This window comes from Peromyscus californicus, unplaced genomic scaffold (assembly GCF_007827085.1).
Source record: "Peromyscus californicus insignis strain IS unplaced genomic scaffold, ASM782708v3 Scaffold_13__1_contigs__length_99412109, whole genome shotgun sequence".
Lineage (NCBI taxonomy): Eukaryota > Metazoa > Chordata > Mammalia > Rodentia > Cricetidae > Peromyscus > Peromyscus californicus.
The window spans coordinates 81,477,984-81,493,100 of NW_026294424.1; the positions used below are offsets into that span (position 1 = coordinate 81,477,984).

Consider the following 15,117-nt stretch of genomic DNA (forward strand, 5'->3'; position numbering starts at 1 on the left):
ATGTGAAAATAAGGGTGAATACTCAGGATTCAGACACCAATGTAATGACTAAAACTTACGGGGTTGGGGAAAGAGTAATCTGAACAGAAAGGAATTGCTAAATGTTGTTGTTAACAAATGACTGGCAAACCTACAGCCCAGTGGACCTGAATTAACCCTGGCACAGTACCCAGATCCTACCTGGAGGATACCTGAAAAAAATACAACCCCCACACATCAGGAAAGCACTTCAGGAAAGTGGGGAGGGGGTCCCCAGGCTGTTCCCAGGAAATCCAGGCCCTCAAACAGCCCTGTTTTGAAGTTATCTCTATGGAACTCGGCTCCCCATTTCTCAACCCTAAGACCTAAGATGTTAAAGGGGCCGGGGGTAGTCAGATAAGAACAAATCCATCTTCTATGCTTGGGACTCAGAAAACAGCAGTGGACAGCTGACCCAGAACCGGGAGACCTGACAATGGTTATGGTTGGAAGCCAATCGGGAGAGTGGGAGGTGAGTTTGCAAGCACATACACATATACACACTCCTCTCCGTGAGTGTGTGTATGTAGAGTCTTTCCTTTGCTGGTCCTTTTCCTGATGCAGTGTGACAGGATGCATAGAAATGATGTCACACCAAAGGCGAGGCTGCCTAAGCCAAGCCAGGGAGCAGGGAGCAGTTGTATGCCAGTCTTTGGAAGCCTCTGATAGCACAGAACTTCAGAACTGGAAAGTAGCTTAAAGATCATGTAATAGTCAGGCGATGGTGGCACATGCTTTTAATCCCAGCGTGGGAGGCAGTTCGAGGCCAGCCTGGTCTACAGAGTGAGTTCCAGGGCAGCCAGGGCTACACAGAGAAACCCTGTCTCAGACAAATAAACAAACAAACACAAAATTCAAGTAATAATCCAAAGCTTTCTTGTACTGTTTTTCTGAGTCAGTGTCTGGCTATACAGCCCCAGGCTGGCCTCACACTCAATAATCCTCCTGCCTCTGCAGCCTTTGTTCCTAAGCACACAGCCATGTCTGCCTGCTTACCAGGACCACAGTTATAAATGGGTGAGACTGAGGCTCTGATGTGTGGCCTCAAATATTCTTTCTCAAATATTTCCTAACTTGGCGGGGCAAATCTCACTTTACATCACCAACCTATTGTTTTCATTATAGTAAATCCTTTTGCTGTTTATTTTATTTAATTTATTTAATTATTTTGAGACCTCATCTCTGGTTGGCCTGGAATTCAGTATGTAGACCAGGCTAGCTTTGGACTCACACAGATCTGCCTGCCTTTGCCTCCCCGGTTCCGGGATTAAAGGCATGTGCCAGCACACCTGGGCCTCTTGTTATTTTTTTGAGGCTGTCTTTTCAAATTATTATTTGCTGTTCCTGAGATAATGAGGTTCAGTTTTCTTGCATTGAGGTTTTTTTTTCCTTAAAACCACTCAACCAACACATCAAACTACTGGTAAATAAATGAAATATATATATGGTAATGTTTTATATATATACACACATATACATACACACATATATACATACATACACACACACACACACACACACACACACACACACACACACACACACGGTAAATGTACTATTTGCATTACTTTCAAGTGTCCTTTGCCTTTTGGAATGCTAAGCTGAAGTTGGGTTAATATCTGCACGTTGTTCCATTTAGATTCCTTGAAAACTTGTAGCCAGGCGGTGGTGGCGCACGCCTTTAATCCCAGCACTCGGGAGGCAGAGGCAGGCGGATCTCTGTGAGTTCGAGGCCAGCCTGGTCTCCAAAGCGAGTACCAGGAAAGGCGCAAAGCTACACAGAGAAACCCTGTCTCGAAAAACCAAAAAAAAAAAAAAAAAAAAAAAAAAACTTGTAGAGCTGATGGTGTGAGTAAAAAACACTTTAAAAAAAAGGGGGGGGGGGCGAACCTTATTTTCCCTCCTAAGTAGATAATGCATGCTGTCAGCAGCATACTGTAAAACGCCAAGAGCAGGCCACCCCCACCTGTAGCTAGTTTTCCTGCCTGGCCCGCGGTCAGGGCAAATCTCTCTCACCTGCCAGTTCCACAGCCGCTCAGACCCAACCAAGTAAACACAGAGACTTATATTGCTTACAAACTGTATGGCCATGGCAGGCTTCTTGCTAACTGTTCTTATAGCTTAAATTAATCCATTTCTATAAATCTATACCTTGCCACATGGCTCATGCCTTACCGGCATCTTCACATGCTGCTTCTCATCGTGGCGGCTGGCAGTATCTCTCACTCAGCCTTCCACTTCCCAGCTTTATTCTCCTCCTTGTCCCGCCTATACTTCCTGCCTGGCCACTGGCCAATCAGTGTTTTATTTATTGACCAATCAGCAACACATTTGCCATACAGAACATCCCACAGCACCCACCCCAGGCCTTATCTTCCTGTGCTATCCTGGCTTTCTTCCAACTTTACGATCTTCGGCCACCACCCACAGCACCAACCATTCCTTAAATTTTTTGTTTTGTTTTGTTTTTTCGAGACAGGGTTTCTCTGTGTAGCTTTGTGCCTTTCCTGGAACTCACAGAGATCTGCCTGGCTCTGCCTCCCGAGTGCTGGGATTAAAGGCGTGTGCCACCACCGCCCAGCTAACCATTCCTTACATTTTTTAACTGTTCACTTATTTGCATATTTATCCTGTGTGCCTATGTGTGGAAGTCAGAGGACAATTTGTGGGAACTGGTTCTCTTTACTACATGGGTTCCAGGTTATCAGGCTTGGTGGCAGGCGACTCTACTGGCGAGTCTTAGATATAAAGCTTTGCCCTCAGCCTCTAAGCATGTGAGAACTAAAGTTTCTCCAAGTGCGAGGCTGAATAGCTCTTAGTTTATCAAGTGTTTTGTGCATCACAACTTAGAACCGACCCCACAACTGGCCACGGAAAATCAGCTTCCTGCCATTCTGGGATTCATGATGTACTGACCTCATTTCTCCTTGGCTCCCTCAGTTTCCCTAGCTGCTGCTGCCGACAGCCTAGCTTGCTTGTTCAATAATTGTTCTTACCTCCTCCGAGTCCACTGTTTTGAGATATGCCCATTAGATGAAAAACTTGGAAAAACTCGATCCCTTTCCCCCCATCCCATCCCCAAGTTATTCTAAGCAGAAGAACTGTCTCCTTGTTTTTAAATGCAAGCCTAGAGGGACTAGGGATGTAGGTCACGTTGGTGGAGTGCTTGCCTAAATCCAGCACAGAAGGCGAGCCCATGGCCTTCCACTGTCCTTGCTGGGCACTCTGGGATGGCGACACCCTCCCTCTCTACAAAACCCGGGGCTGGAATGGAAGTCTACTTCCCTGCGGGGCTCCGAACACAGCCCAGCAGCTCCGGACGCCGGGCCACGCCCCCTGGCCACGCCCCCTGGCCACGTGCTCCCGCAAACGCTCCCGCCGAGCTGGTCAGAGTGGGCTGCCGAGGTGACCCGAAGGTGATCCCGGGGTGGGCGGGGCGCCCGCGCTCTCGCGAGATCTCCCCGAGGGGGCGCGGAGCTGGCGAGAAGGACGCGGCGGGGCGGTGCTTCCTCGGCTGCTCGGCTTCCAGGCGGCGGAGCCCGCCGAGCCCAGGTCTTCCACTTCCGCCGGCCGCTGCAAGGAGCGGAGCCCGAAGAAGTCGGCGGCCGCCCCGCAGCCGCGCGTCCGCCTCCCGCCCTCGCCTTCCCTCGGATTCGAGCCGGCCGTCCCAGGCTCCGCTCTGCCGAGCCCGCAGCCCACGCCGCGGCCGACATGAGCTTCTTGTTGTAAGTAGCCCGGCCGCGCGGGCTTTGTTCCGCCGCCCCCTGGGCCGCAGGCTCCCGAGGCCCTGCCTCCCCGTCCTCCGTGTGCTGCCCGGCCCTGCCTCCCCGTCCTCGGTGTGCTGCCCGGCCCTGCCTCCCCGTCCTCCCGTCTGCTGCCCGGCCCTGCCTCCCCGTCCTCCCTGTGCTGCCCGGCCCTGCCTCCCCGTCCTCCCTGTGCTGTCCGGCCCTGCCTCCCCGTCCTCCGTGTGCTGCCCGGCCCTGCCTCCCCGTCCTCCGTGTGCTGCCCGGCCCTGCCTCCCAGTCCTCCGTCTGCTGCCCGGCCCTGCCTCCCCGTCCTCCGTCTGCTGCCCGGCCCTGCCTCCCCGTCCTCCGTCTGCTGCCCGGCCCTGCCTCCCCGTCCTCCGTGTGCTGCCCGGCCCTGCCTCCCCGTCCTCCGTGTGCTGCCCGGCCCTGCCTCCCCGTCCTCCGTGTGCTGCCCGGCCCTGCCTCTCCGTCCTCCGTGTGCTGCCCGGCCCTGCCCCCGTCCTCCGTGTGCTGCCCGGTCCTGGTTCCCCGTCCTCCGTGTGCTGCCCGGCCCTGCCTCCACGTCCTCCGTCTGCTGCCCGGCCCTGCCTCCCCGTCCTCCGTGTGCTGCCCGGCCCTGCCTCCCCGTCCTCCGAGTGCTGCCCGATCCTGGCTCCTCGTCCTCCGTGTGCTGCCCGGCCCTGCCTCCCCGTCCTCCGTGTGCTGCCCGGCCCTGCCTCTCCGTCCTCCGTCCTCCGTGTGCTGCCCGGCCCTGCCTCCCCGTCCTCCGAGTGCTGCCCGGCCCTGACTCCTCGTCCTCCGTGTGCTGCCCGGCCCTGCCTCTCCGTCCTCCCTGTGCTGCCCGGCCCTGCCTCCCCGTCCTCAATTGTGCTGCCCGGCCCTGCCTCTCCGTCCTCCGTCCTCCGTGTGCTGCCCGGCCCTGCCTCTCTGTCCTCCGTGTGCTGCCCGGCCCTGCCTCCCCGTCCTCCCTGTGCTGCCCAGCCCTGCCTCTCCGTCCTCGGTCCTCCCTGTGCTGCCCGGCCCTGCCTCCCCGTCCTCCCTGTGCTGCCCAGCCCTGCCCCCGTCCAACGTGTGCTGCCCGGCCCTGCCTCCCGGTCCTCCGTGTGCTGCCCGGCCCTGGCTCCCCGTCCTCCGTGTGCTGCCCCGCCCTTCGTCCCGGTCCTCTGTGTGTATATGTGTATGTGCTTGCAAACTCACCTCCCACTCTCCCGATTGGCTTCCAACCATAACCATTGTCAGGTCTCCCGGCTCTGGGTCAGCTGTCCACTGCTGTTTTCTGAGTCCCAAGCATAGAAGATGGATTTGTTCTTATCTGACTACCCTTTAACTGCCCCTTTAACATCTTAGGTCTTAGGGTTGAGAAATGGGGAGCCGAGTTCCATAGAGATAACTTCAAAACAGGGCTGTTTGAGGGCCTGGATTTCCTGGGAACAGCCTGGGGACCCCCTCCCCGCTTTCCTGAAGTGCTTTCCTGATGTGTGGGGGTTATATTTTTTTCAGGTATCCTCCAGGTAGGATCTGGGTACTGTGCCAGGGTTAATTCAGGTCCACTGGGCTGTAGGTTTGCTAGTCATTTGTTAACACCGGCTTTAGTGTTACCTTTAGCGCTGGTCATTATTTTACATACCGTTTATTTCAGACGAATTTGAGGTGAAGTGGGGGTTGGGGCAGAAAAATGGGTCAGCAAGACTAGGGTTTGGGGTTACACCTGAAGAGTAACTCTTTTGAAAGCTTTCTTATTATTCATCTAGGTGTTTAGAAAACAAAAATAAAAACAAGCCCTTCAAGGTTATAATCCACCTTATACACCCCTTTATTGTTGTGGAGCAAACAGCATTTAGCAATTCCTTTCTGTTCAGATTTCTCTTTCCCCACCCTCGTAAGTTTTAGTCATTACATTGGTGTCTGAATCCTGAGTATTCACCCTTATTTTCACATCTCATATATCGGGTATCATTTGTTTTTAGGGTGTTTAGGCAATGTTGAACATGGACGGCTCCCCCTGAACAGATTTTCCTCCTAGGCACAGTGTCTGGCTTGTGTCAATTTGCCTGACAAATTTGAACTTATAAATTTATTCTAGGGCTGATTCTGAGTTTGTCAGTAGTAATTGAGAGAAATTGGATGGCTTATACAATCTGTCATTTCATACTTTACCTTTAATCAATATACCCAAGCAACTCTCATGTTGGATGTAATTTTGCATTGCTTATAGTCTGTTCTCAAGAATTTAAATGGGATGGTTGCTGCTGACAGGCTTGTGTCTTTTGGAATTCATAAGCTGAAGTGGTTGAAGTGTAAGAGGACCGACCATATTTGGCTGGAACTTGGTGATGAGAAAGGTTCTAGTGCTGCTGTCCTGTTTTTATGTGGCTCAGTATTAGGTGCAGATATATGGCAGGTTAGTTCATTTTTTTTCCTGATGAATATTAGCTATATAAGACAGTATTGCTGTAACTAATGTGGTCATCTAGAGACTTTGTACTATTTGGGCAACAGTTTTTTAGCAAGGTCACAAATAGAAGCTAATACACTCTCAACAGGTTTTGTCCATGGGTTTAACAATCCAGAAGAGTTAATCTCGAGAGAGCCAGGAATGATGTCACACACGTTTAATCCAGCACTTAGGCAGAGGCAGGTGGATCTGTGAGTTCAAGGTAAGCCTGGTCTACTTAGAGAGTTCCAAGCCAGCCAGGGCTAATAGTGAGACCCTGTCTAAAAAACAAATAAAATTTTCATCTGACAATTTTTATTTTATAGTTTTTTGAGCATTATTTATGAACCAACAGTGGAAGCAGAAAAAAAGTGAAAAATTAAGGAGTTAAGTACAGCTCCTCTGGTTCTTGGAGCCCTCTTGGGAAGCGCTACTGTGAGTAGATAAAGCAGAGGAAATAGGACAATGAGAGATAGGGTTAGAACATGATGAGTCGTGTCTGAGAAGGAAAGCTCTGTTGATTAGAAGCCCTACAACTTTCACTGTGCTCTAGCAGTATCATTTATGTGAGACAGACAAGCTTCCTGTGTAGTGGAGTTGGTGTTTGGGTCAGTGACCACAAGTGTTAAATGTCAGGAGATTATTTAGTGTGGAGGAACAAAAAAGGCAGGTGAGGGGCTGTTGGATGGGAGCAGGAGGCAGTCAAGGGTGACCCTGGTGCGTGCACAGGCAGTCTTCCAGAGTGATAGTACAACTTCTGCACAAACGCTCAGGATACATTTTCCGTGCATTCTGTGAAAGGCTGGCCTGAAGCTGCGGTTGTGCTGCACATGGGCCTCTGCATGTCTGCAGATGAAACTGAATCCCTCGATAGTGAATGCAGAAACTTAAGTTAGCCTTGTAGATTCATATTCTTAACTACTTCTTCAGTTATGTGGAGAGTGTGAGTACTCCAGAGACAGTAGGTGACATATCAAAGTCATCATGAAGTCCCAAAGCATAGGAAGCAGTTTGTTCTAAGTAGGTTTCAAGGAAAAAGTCGGGTGATATCTAGTGAAAGGTGAATGAGAGTTCTCTAAGAGAGAAAGAGGCAATGGGACATTTTGCTCGGGAAATGGGAAATTGCTTGTGAACTGTCCATTTTGAAGTGTGTACAAGAAGGTCTAGATTTTTGAAGTGATCAGATGGGCTCTTCGCAGTAATAGCCTCTTCCTTATTTTACTGAAGGGACAAAAATCATAGTAACCAGTTTAGGATTGCTGGCCCAGTCTTTGGAACACAGGTCTCTTAGTTTATTTCTCTTGATATTTTATGTATGTAAAATGCAGAGAAATTTAGGATAAAAGTGATTCTTGGTAATAATCAAAAAGTATATTGAATGTTCTTTGTTTCTAGCATTTTAAAATTCCTTTGAGAAATAATGAAAAAAAAAGTATAATTTCCTAATGTAAATTAGGTGTTAAAACAAATGCAATTAACTGTAGCAAAAGGTAGTTTAGGGATGTGAATAAAATGGTTTGGAAATGGAAGGAAGAAAGGAAGAAAATATATATTATTATTATTCTGGTCACCTTTCATTTTTCTTTTGCAGTAGTAAAAATGTAGGAAAAGAGATCAACATTTTATCTAAATTCATGTGTCTTTCTCCTTTATTCTTGCCCTTTTTTTCTGTGTCCCCCCCATTCTTATTTCTTGTTTTTAAAGAAATGATTCAGTTGATTTGAGTACTTTACATTTTTCATCTGTAACAGAAGTTAATAGTAAAATTGTAACTTGGTGATTGTTTACTGTGAGCCAGGAACTGAGTACTTCTTAGGTTTACTTATTTTGATTTTATGATAGGAGTGCTTTGCTTGCGTTTATGTGTGTGAACCATGTGCGTGCATTGCCTGTGGGGGCCAGATGAGGGCATTGAATCTGTGGAAACTGGAGTGCTCCGTGATTACTGTGACCTGAGCCTGGGTTCTCTGGGAGATCTGTAAGTGCTTTAGAGACCTTAGTTAAATAACTAGCAGGAATCTCGCTTTTTAGATAGGGAACCTGGCACAGGAAAGTCATGTAGCCAGTGAATGGTATAGCTAATTTGAATCTTGGAAGTCTCTAGGCATATGATCTTATGCTGCCTTGACTGTAATTGATACAACCTCCCCGACGCCGGTGCTGGCTAGGGCTCCTGTTGGCTAGGAAGGTGTTCTATCAGCGACCTAAATCCTCAGCCCGTATAGATAGATATACATATTTTTTTCAAGTTGAATCTGTTTTTCAGAGTTATCAGGTACCATGCTTGTACTGGTAGGATCCTTTTCTTAAGGTTTTGCCACCAACACAAGAGAAGACAAAGGAGAAACTTTTAAACCTATTAATATTATAGCTTATTCTTATATTAAGTTAAAATAAGTTTACTGGAGATATTACAAAATACAATTAAGAAAAGAAAGAAAATAATTCTAGATGGATATGCTGGTACATGTCTGTAATCTCTGGGAAGCGGGAGAACTGCCAGTTTGAGACCAGCCTGTAGTGCATAGTGAGACCCTGCCTCAGAAAAGTCAAAGAATGTAATTTACAACTAGAATTTCACAGATAACTATAGTTTATATTTTTGAGTATAACTTTGCAAATATTTTCTGTCACGTCATGCAGAATTGATAATTTATCACAGATAAACAATGGATCCTTCCCATACATAGACCAGGTTATTCGTGTGTCATTTTCTTAGTGATGTCTCATAGACTTTTGGGCCAGTGAGGTGACTCAGCTGGCCAAAGGGCCTGCGTGCAAGCCTGATGTCCAGAGTTTGACGAGGACGTTTTACAAGGCTAAGTCTAGTAAGGGTTCCACCACCACGCAGTAGCACCATCCTGGGACGCAGCCCTTTAACATGTTAACCATTCAGGGGATACTGCCCATGTTCAAACTATAGCACTAATGAACATAAGACTTATAATATCTGCAATTCAGTAATAAGCTGTAAAAATTATAGAAAAATTTAATTAGAATTCTAAGAATCATTATAACAATAAACAATAATAATTACAAATTATATACTGAAACAAAAATAACTTTTTTATTTTTTTTATTTTATTTATTTTATTTATTTATTTATTTTTTTTTTAAGATTTATTTATTTATTATGTCTACAGCGTTCTGTCAGCACATATCCCTGCAAGCCAGAAGAGGGCACCAGATCTCATTACAGATGGTTGTGAGCCACCATGTGGTTGCTGGGAATTGAACTCAGGACTTTTGGAAGAACAAGCAGTGCTCTTAACCTCTGAGCCATCTCTCCAGCCCAACTTTTTTATTTTTTAAAGTGATTTATTTTTATTTTGTGTGCATTAGTGTTCTGCCTGCATGTGTGTCTCTGGGGTCCTTGGAACTGGAGTTACAGACAGTTGTGAGCTGCCATGTGGGTGCTGGGAATTGAACCTATGTCCTCTGGAAGAACAGCCAGTGCTCTTAACTGCTGAGCCATCTCTCCAGTCCCAAAAATAACTTTAAATTTGTATCAATATACTATATTCCCCTAAGTGATAACAAACATCCATAACCCACCAATTAACCAAAAGCCTCCCACACCCCTCTTAGGAATGTGGACGTCACATTCTCCAAACTGCTTCCTGCTGTCTGTGGATGAAGTATCTTTAGGGTCCTAGAGAGAAAATTTGAGATGATGGCCAAGTCCTGTGAAGACCAGCAGTAACCTTTGTTGTTAGATATCACCTATCAAGATTCAGGAGGTCTCCCCTGATCAACCCTGCTCCATATTATTCCTGAAGGAATCCACAGCCTCTCATCTCCAGGCAACAAAAGCAAAAACTCTTCTCCAAAGCATTTTGGATTTCCATTTAACAAATATATTTTTTTGACTTTTTAAAAGTTAAGACATTCCTAAAGTATATAGGCTGATTTATTTCAACAGTCCCTTTCAATTCCAGATCTCTGCAGCTGTCCTTTGCTTTTCAACAATCAAAAATCAACACAATAACATAGAGGAGCTAGACTCCCTCTGTATTTCCCGTCTTATGTGGCTTTTTTCTTTTATATTACTTTTACTCTCTTTTTTAAAAGACTTTATTATTTTTTTAAGCTATTCATTTCTTTCTATGACTATACCCTTTTTCTTTTCTTAAGCCTACATGCATTGTTAAACACACTATAACCTGTTTAGAGGTTTTTCTGTCTGGACTTCTTTTATTTCATATCTTCAGCCTTTTTGAACCATATGAACAAACCTTTAAACTGCTAACTTACACCTGGATCCTCTGCACTTGGCTCTTGGCTGTCTCCACCTGATTCTCAGGTTGTGAAATCCAGTTGTGAAACTCAAGCCAGTGGGAGGTTTGTCTGACCAGGAACTGCATTCAACCTTCCTAGAGCTCTAGAATGCCAGTGCTTACATCTAACTTGCTCCAAGTCGGCTGGTAAAAATCACATGACTATATTCCTGCTCCCAGATTCTCTTTCTCTGCCTGGAAATCCCACCTATCCTCTCCTGCCTAATTGGCCATTTAGCTCTTTATTAAACCATTCAGAAGGCGCCTTAGGCAGAGACATTTTTAAAGCATAAATGAATATTCTGCAACAGATATACACCTTAAGATCCTTAATTTTAAACATGCTTTATGTAAATTTATTTGTGTATATGTGTGAAATAGTTGAAGCCAATGTTTACAGTAGTTATAAAATATTTTTAGTCTGTTCATGTATTAAACAGCAAGAGCTGTGATTTGTGTTTTTGTGGAGACAAGGGCTGTTTGTGTTGGTTATCAGGGACTAGCTTGCTTGTTTCTAGTATTGCTTACTGTTGCTGATCAACTCTAGCATCCTTTTTGTTTTTTTGAGACAAGGTCTCACTATTAACTCTGGCTGTCCTTGAACTTATTATGTACACCCAGGCTAGCCTCAAATTCAGAGATCCACCTGCCTCTGCCTCCTCACCACACGTGGCTAGCTTTTTCTTTTTTTCTTTCTTTTTTTTCTTTTTCTTCTTAATAGGAAAAGAAGGGGGCTAGAATTAATTCTGTGGTCTATCTGCTTCTTGTAGTTCCCCTGATCTTTTCAGTTAGAGACTGGAATGAGCTCAGAATGCTTGGCACTACTCTCCTGCAGAAAGATCTAGAGATAGTCCTTGCTTACCATGCCAGCTTACCAGCTCATGGTGCCTTTCCACCATGTCTTTCCTGCTTTGCAGTACTCTACCATTTTATTTGTATTTATTACAACCTGCATTGGTCTGAGATTGCCTGTCTTTGTGAATGTTGTTCCTGTTATTCTGGCTGGGCTACTGTTTCCTCACCACTCTCATTCTTTTAGTTCATCTAACTTTCCCTTGGCTGATGCATTCACAATTCATTAGATGATATTTCAGTGTTCTTTCTAGTCTTTTTCAGTTTATTTTTTAAGCTTTAATTTTATGTGTATGAGCATACTTGCATGTATGTCAGTACACCACTTTGCATGCCTGGTGCCAGGGGAGGCCAGAAGAGGGCATCCAGTTCCCTAGAATTGGAGTTACAGATGAATGTGACCACCCTGTGGATGCTGGGAATCAAACCTAGGTCTTCTCGAAGAACAGCCAGTACTCTTAACCACCAAACCATCTTTCCAGCCCCTTTGAAATTGAAACTGTTAGTGTTAGAGTCAATTCAATTCTGTAGTTTTATGCTGGGGTTTTATTTATGTAACTGAAATATTAGTTTAAAACATAAGACATTACTATATATGTGTGCTATATACATGTATGTTAAATGCTATGCTACTTGTCTCTCTCTTGTTTAGTTCTAATTGTATTAGCTAAAAATAAAAATCTTACCACATACCGTATTTACTGTTCTCTCTCCCCTCCATTCCCTACTTTCCTCTCCCCCTCCTTTTTCCCCTTTCTTGCTTATTTATTTTTTTTGAAACACGGTTTCTCTGTGTAGCCCTGCTCACCTGGAACTCACTATGTAGACCAGGCTGGTCTCAAACTCACAGAGCTCTACCACCACTCTCAGCCTCTTTCTTTTTGAGGCAAAGTCTCATGGATTCCAGATTGACTTTGAACCGGCTACATAGCATGAATCTGGCCTTCTGCTTCCCCTCCCAAATTCTGGGATGACAAGCCATAGCAATGCTTTTATATTCCTCCAGCTCTCTTAACCCTTAGCAACTATAATTTATTCTGCATATGAATTTGCCTATTTTGGATATTCCATATAAGTGGAGTCATTTAATATGCAATACCAAATATTGTGTGTCTTGTATATAAGTTCTTTTCATTTTGCACAATATTTTTAAGATTTATCTTTTTTTGTATTATGTATTTAGTACGTTATTCTTTATGGTTAGATACTATTATGTGGATGACCTGCTTTTACTTACCCATTTATCAATTGATGGATATTTGTTATTTCTACTATTTTGTCTGCTATGAATAATGCTACTATGGACGTATGTCCACATTTTAATGAGAACATATATGGTCAGTTCTCTTGGGAAATACTCATTTTTCCCTACCCCCAGCTGGTGATGACTGATCATTTATTGTCACTAGTTGACAGAATGTCATAGATTTGGAATCATGTTGTATCAGACCAGAGTATTTCACTGAGCAATATTTAAGCCTTCATGACTTGGTAGCTGATTTTGTCACTGTTCCATTGTGTAGATAGTCCCTGGCTGTTTACTTACTGATTGAAGGACATTTTTTTGAGTTAAGGTCTCATTATATAGCCAACTACATGACTTTCTCGTCACTGCCTGTCTATACAGACCTCTAGGTCTCTATGGTTGGTACTGGGATTAAAGGCGTGTGTCACCAAGCTGACTAGGTCCTTGAACACACAGACTCTTGACTGCCATGTGATCGGATTAAGGGCATGTGTTACCACTGCCAGACTTCTGCTAAATGACTTGCTATTAGCTCTGATTCCCAGGCAACTTTATTTATTAACTTTATTTATTTATTTATTAAATAAAATCACATTTCAGCACAAATAAAATATCACCATATCTAAGTGGTATTATACTGTGTTTAGAGAATGACAGCGAAACAGTTTGTATATATTCTGTAAAGATACAATTTTCCCCAAGTATTTTCAGTTCTTGTTTGATTGAGTCAATATGAAGACTCACTCATGTGGAGGGCTGACTGTATGTATATGTATGTTACATAACACTGCACTACATATATATATGCATACATTCTGAAATTTGAGTTATCAGTCATGTTAACTACCTGTTTAACCAAAATGCTGTATTAAGATTGATTGCAAATGCTTCCTATAATTGGATAGAACAATATTTAGCTTCTTCAGCTTCTTTTCCCCTAGCTTTTGGACTTTTGTATTTTACTGATATAAAATTGTGTATTAAAATGACAAAACAGGGTTGAATAAGAAATAGAATTACTAATACTTACTGTTTAAGCGCTTTTTTAAAAAATAATTATTTATTTTATTTATTTTTTTTTTTTTTTTTTTTTTTTTTTTTTTTTTTTTTTGGTTTTTCGAGACAGGGTTTCTCTGTGTAGCTTTGCGCCTTTCCTGGATCTCGCGCTGTAGCCCAGGCTGGCCTCGAACTCACAGAGATCCGCCTGCCTCTGCCTCCCGAGTGCTGGGATTAAAGGCGTGCGCCACCACCGCCCGGCTTTATTTATTTTTTATTTATCTTATTCTTTATTATCATTAAAACAGAACAACTTTAGAGACATATCCATTTAATACCTGAGCAGACCAATAGTGGAGTAATACCAGGATCTTAACAGCCAGTTATTATGGGCTTGCCTCTCATCCTTTTTTTTTTTTTCCATTTTTCTTTATTAAGAAATTTTCTACTCCACATGCTATCCACAGACTCCCCCTCCTCCCTCCTCCCACCCCCCAGCCCTCTTTCCCAAGCCACCCCACATCCCTCAAATCGAGGTCTCCCATGGGGAGTCAGCAAAGCCCAGCACACTGAGCCTAGGCAGGTCCAAGCCCCTTCCCACTGCACCAAGGCTGTGCAAGGTGTCACACCACAGGCATGGGATTCCAGAAGCCTACCCATAGACCAGGGACAGATCCTGATCCTCCTGCCTGGGTGCCCCCCAAACAGTTCGAGCCAAACAACCATCTTCCATATCCAGAGGGCCTAGTCCCGTCCCATGGGGGCTCCACAGCCACCAGTCCACAGTTCATGGGCTTCCACTAGTGTGGCTGGTCATCTCTGCACATCCTCCATCATGATCTCGATGTCCCCTGCCTGCAGAATCCCTCCTCTCTCATCAATTGGATTCCTGGAGCTCAGCCTGGTGCCTGGCCGTGGATCTCTGCATCTGCCTACATCAGTCACTGGACAAAGGCTCTATGATGACAGTTAGGTTATTTGCTAGGCTGGTCACCAGAGTAAACTGGTCCAGGCACCCTCTGGACCACTGCCAGCAGATCAAGGTGGGGTCAACCTTGTGGATTCCTGAGGGCCTCCCCAGCACCCTGCCTCTTCCTATTCCCATGATGTCCTCATCTATCATGGTATCTCCCTCCCTGCCCTCCCACTCTGTCCCTGTTCCAGCTTGACCCTCCCATTTCCCTATGTTCTCATTCCCCACTCCTCGCCCTCTGCCACCTCCCCATACCCAGTCCACTCATGTAGATCTCATCCACTTTCCCTTCACAGGATCATCCGTGTGCCCCTCCTAGGGTCTTTTCCTATTAGCTAGCCTCTCTGGAGTTGTAGGTTGCAGTCTGGCCATCCCTTCCCTCCCATTTAGTATCCACTTATGAGTGAGTAATGACCAGTTATTGTTAACTCCTATTATTTTTTTGGTGGTAGTGTTGTATGTTTCCCTTCTTTGGTATTAGTTGGTATGAGACTATCTATTGCCTGTGTTTTCATGGCTGTATCTAACTTCCTTAGGTTGGATTTTTCCTTCGAGTGCTTTCTGTAGGGCTGTAT

At 45.0% G+C, this 15,117-nt stretch overlaps 1 protein-coding gene across 1 annotated transcript in view; it reads left to right on the forward strand.

The window, feature by feature from the left end:
- Nucleotides 1-3,440: 3,440 nt before the first annotated feature.
- Nucleotides 3,441-15,117, forward strand: part of Mob1b (MOB kinase activator 1B) — a 35,790-nt gene continuing 24,113 nt past the window's right edge. The window contains exon 1 of the mRNA XM_052735332.1: nucleotides 3,441-3,743. Within this exon, the coding sequence (XP_052591292.1) occupies nucleotides 3,730-3,743 (14 nt within the window). The 5' untranslated portion in view covers nucleotides 3,441-3,729. The remainder of the gene's footprint in view (nucleotides 3,744-15,117) is intronic.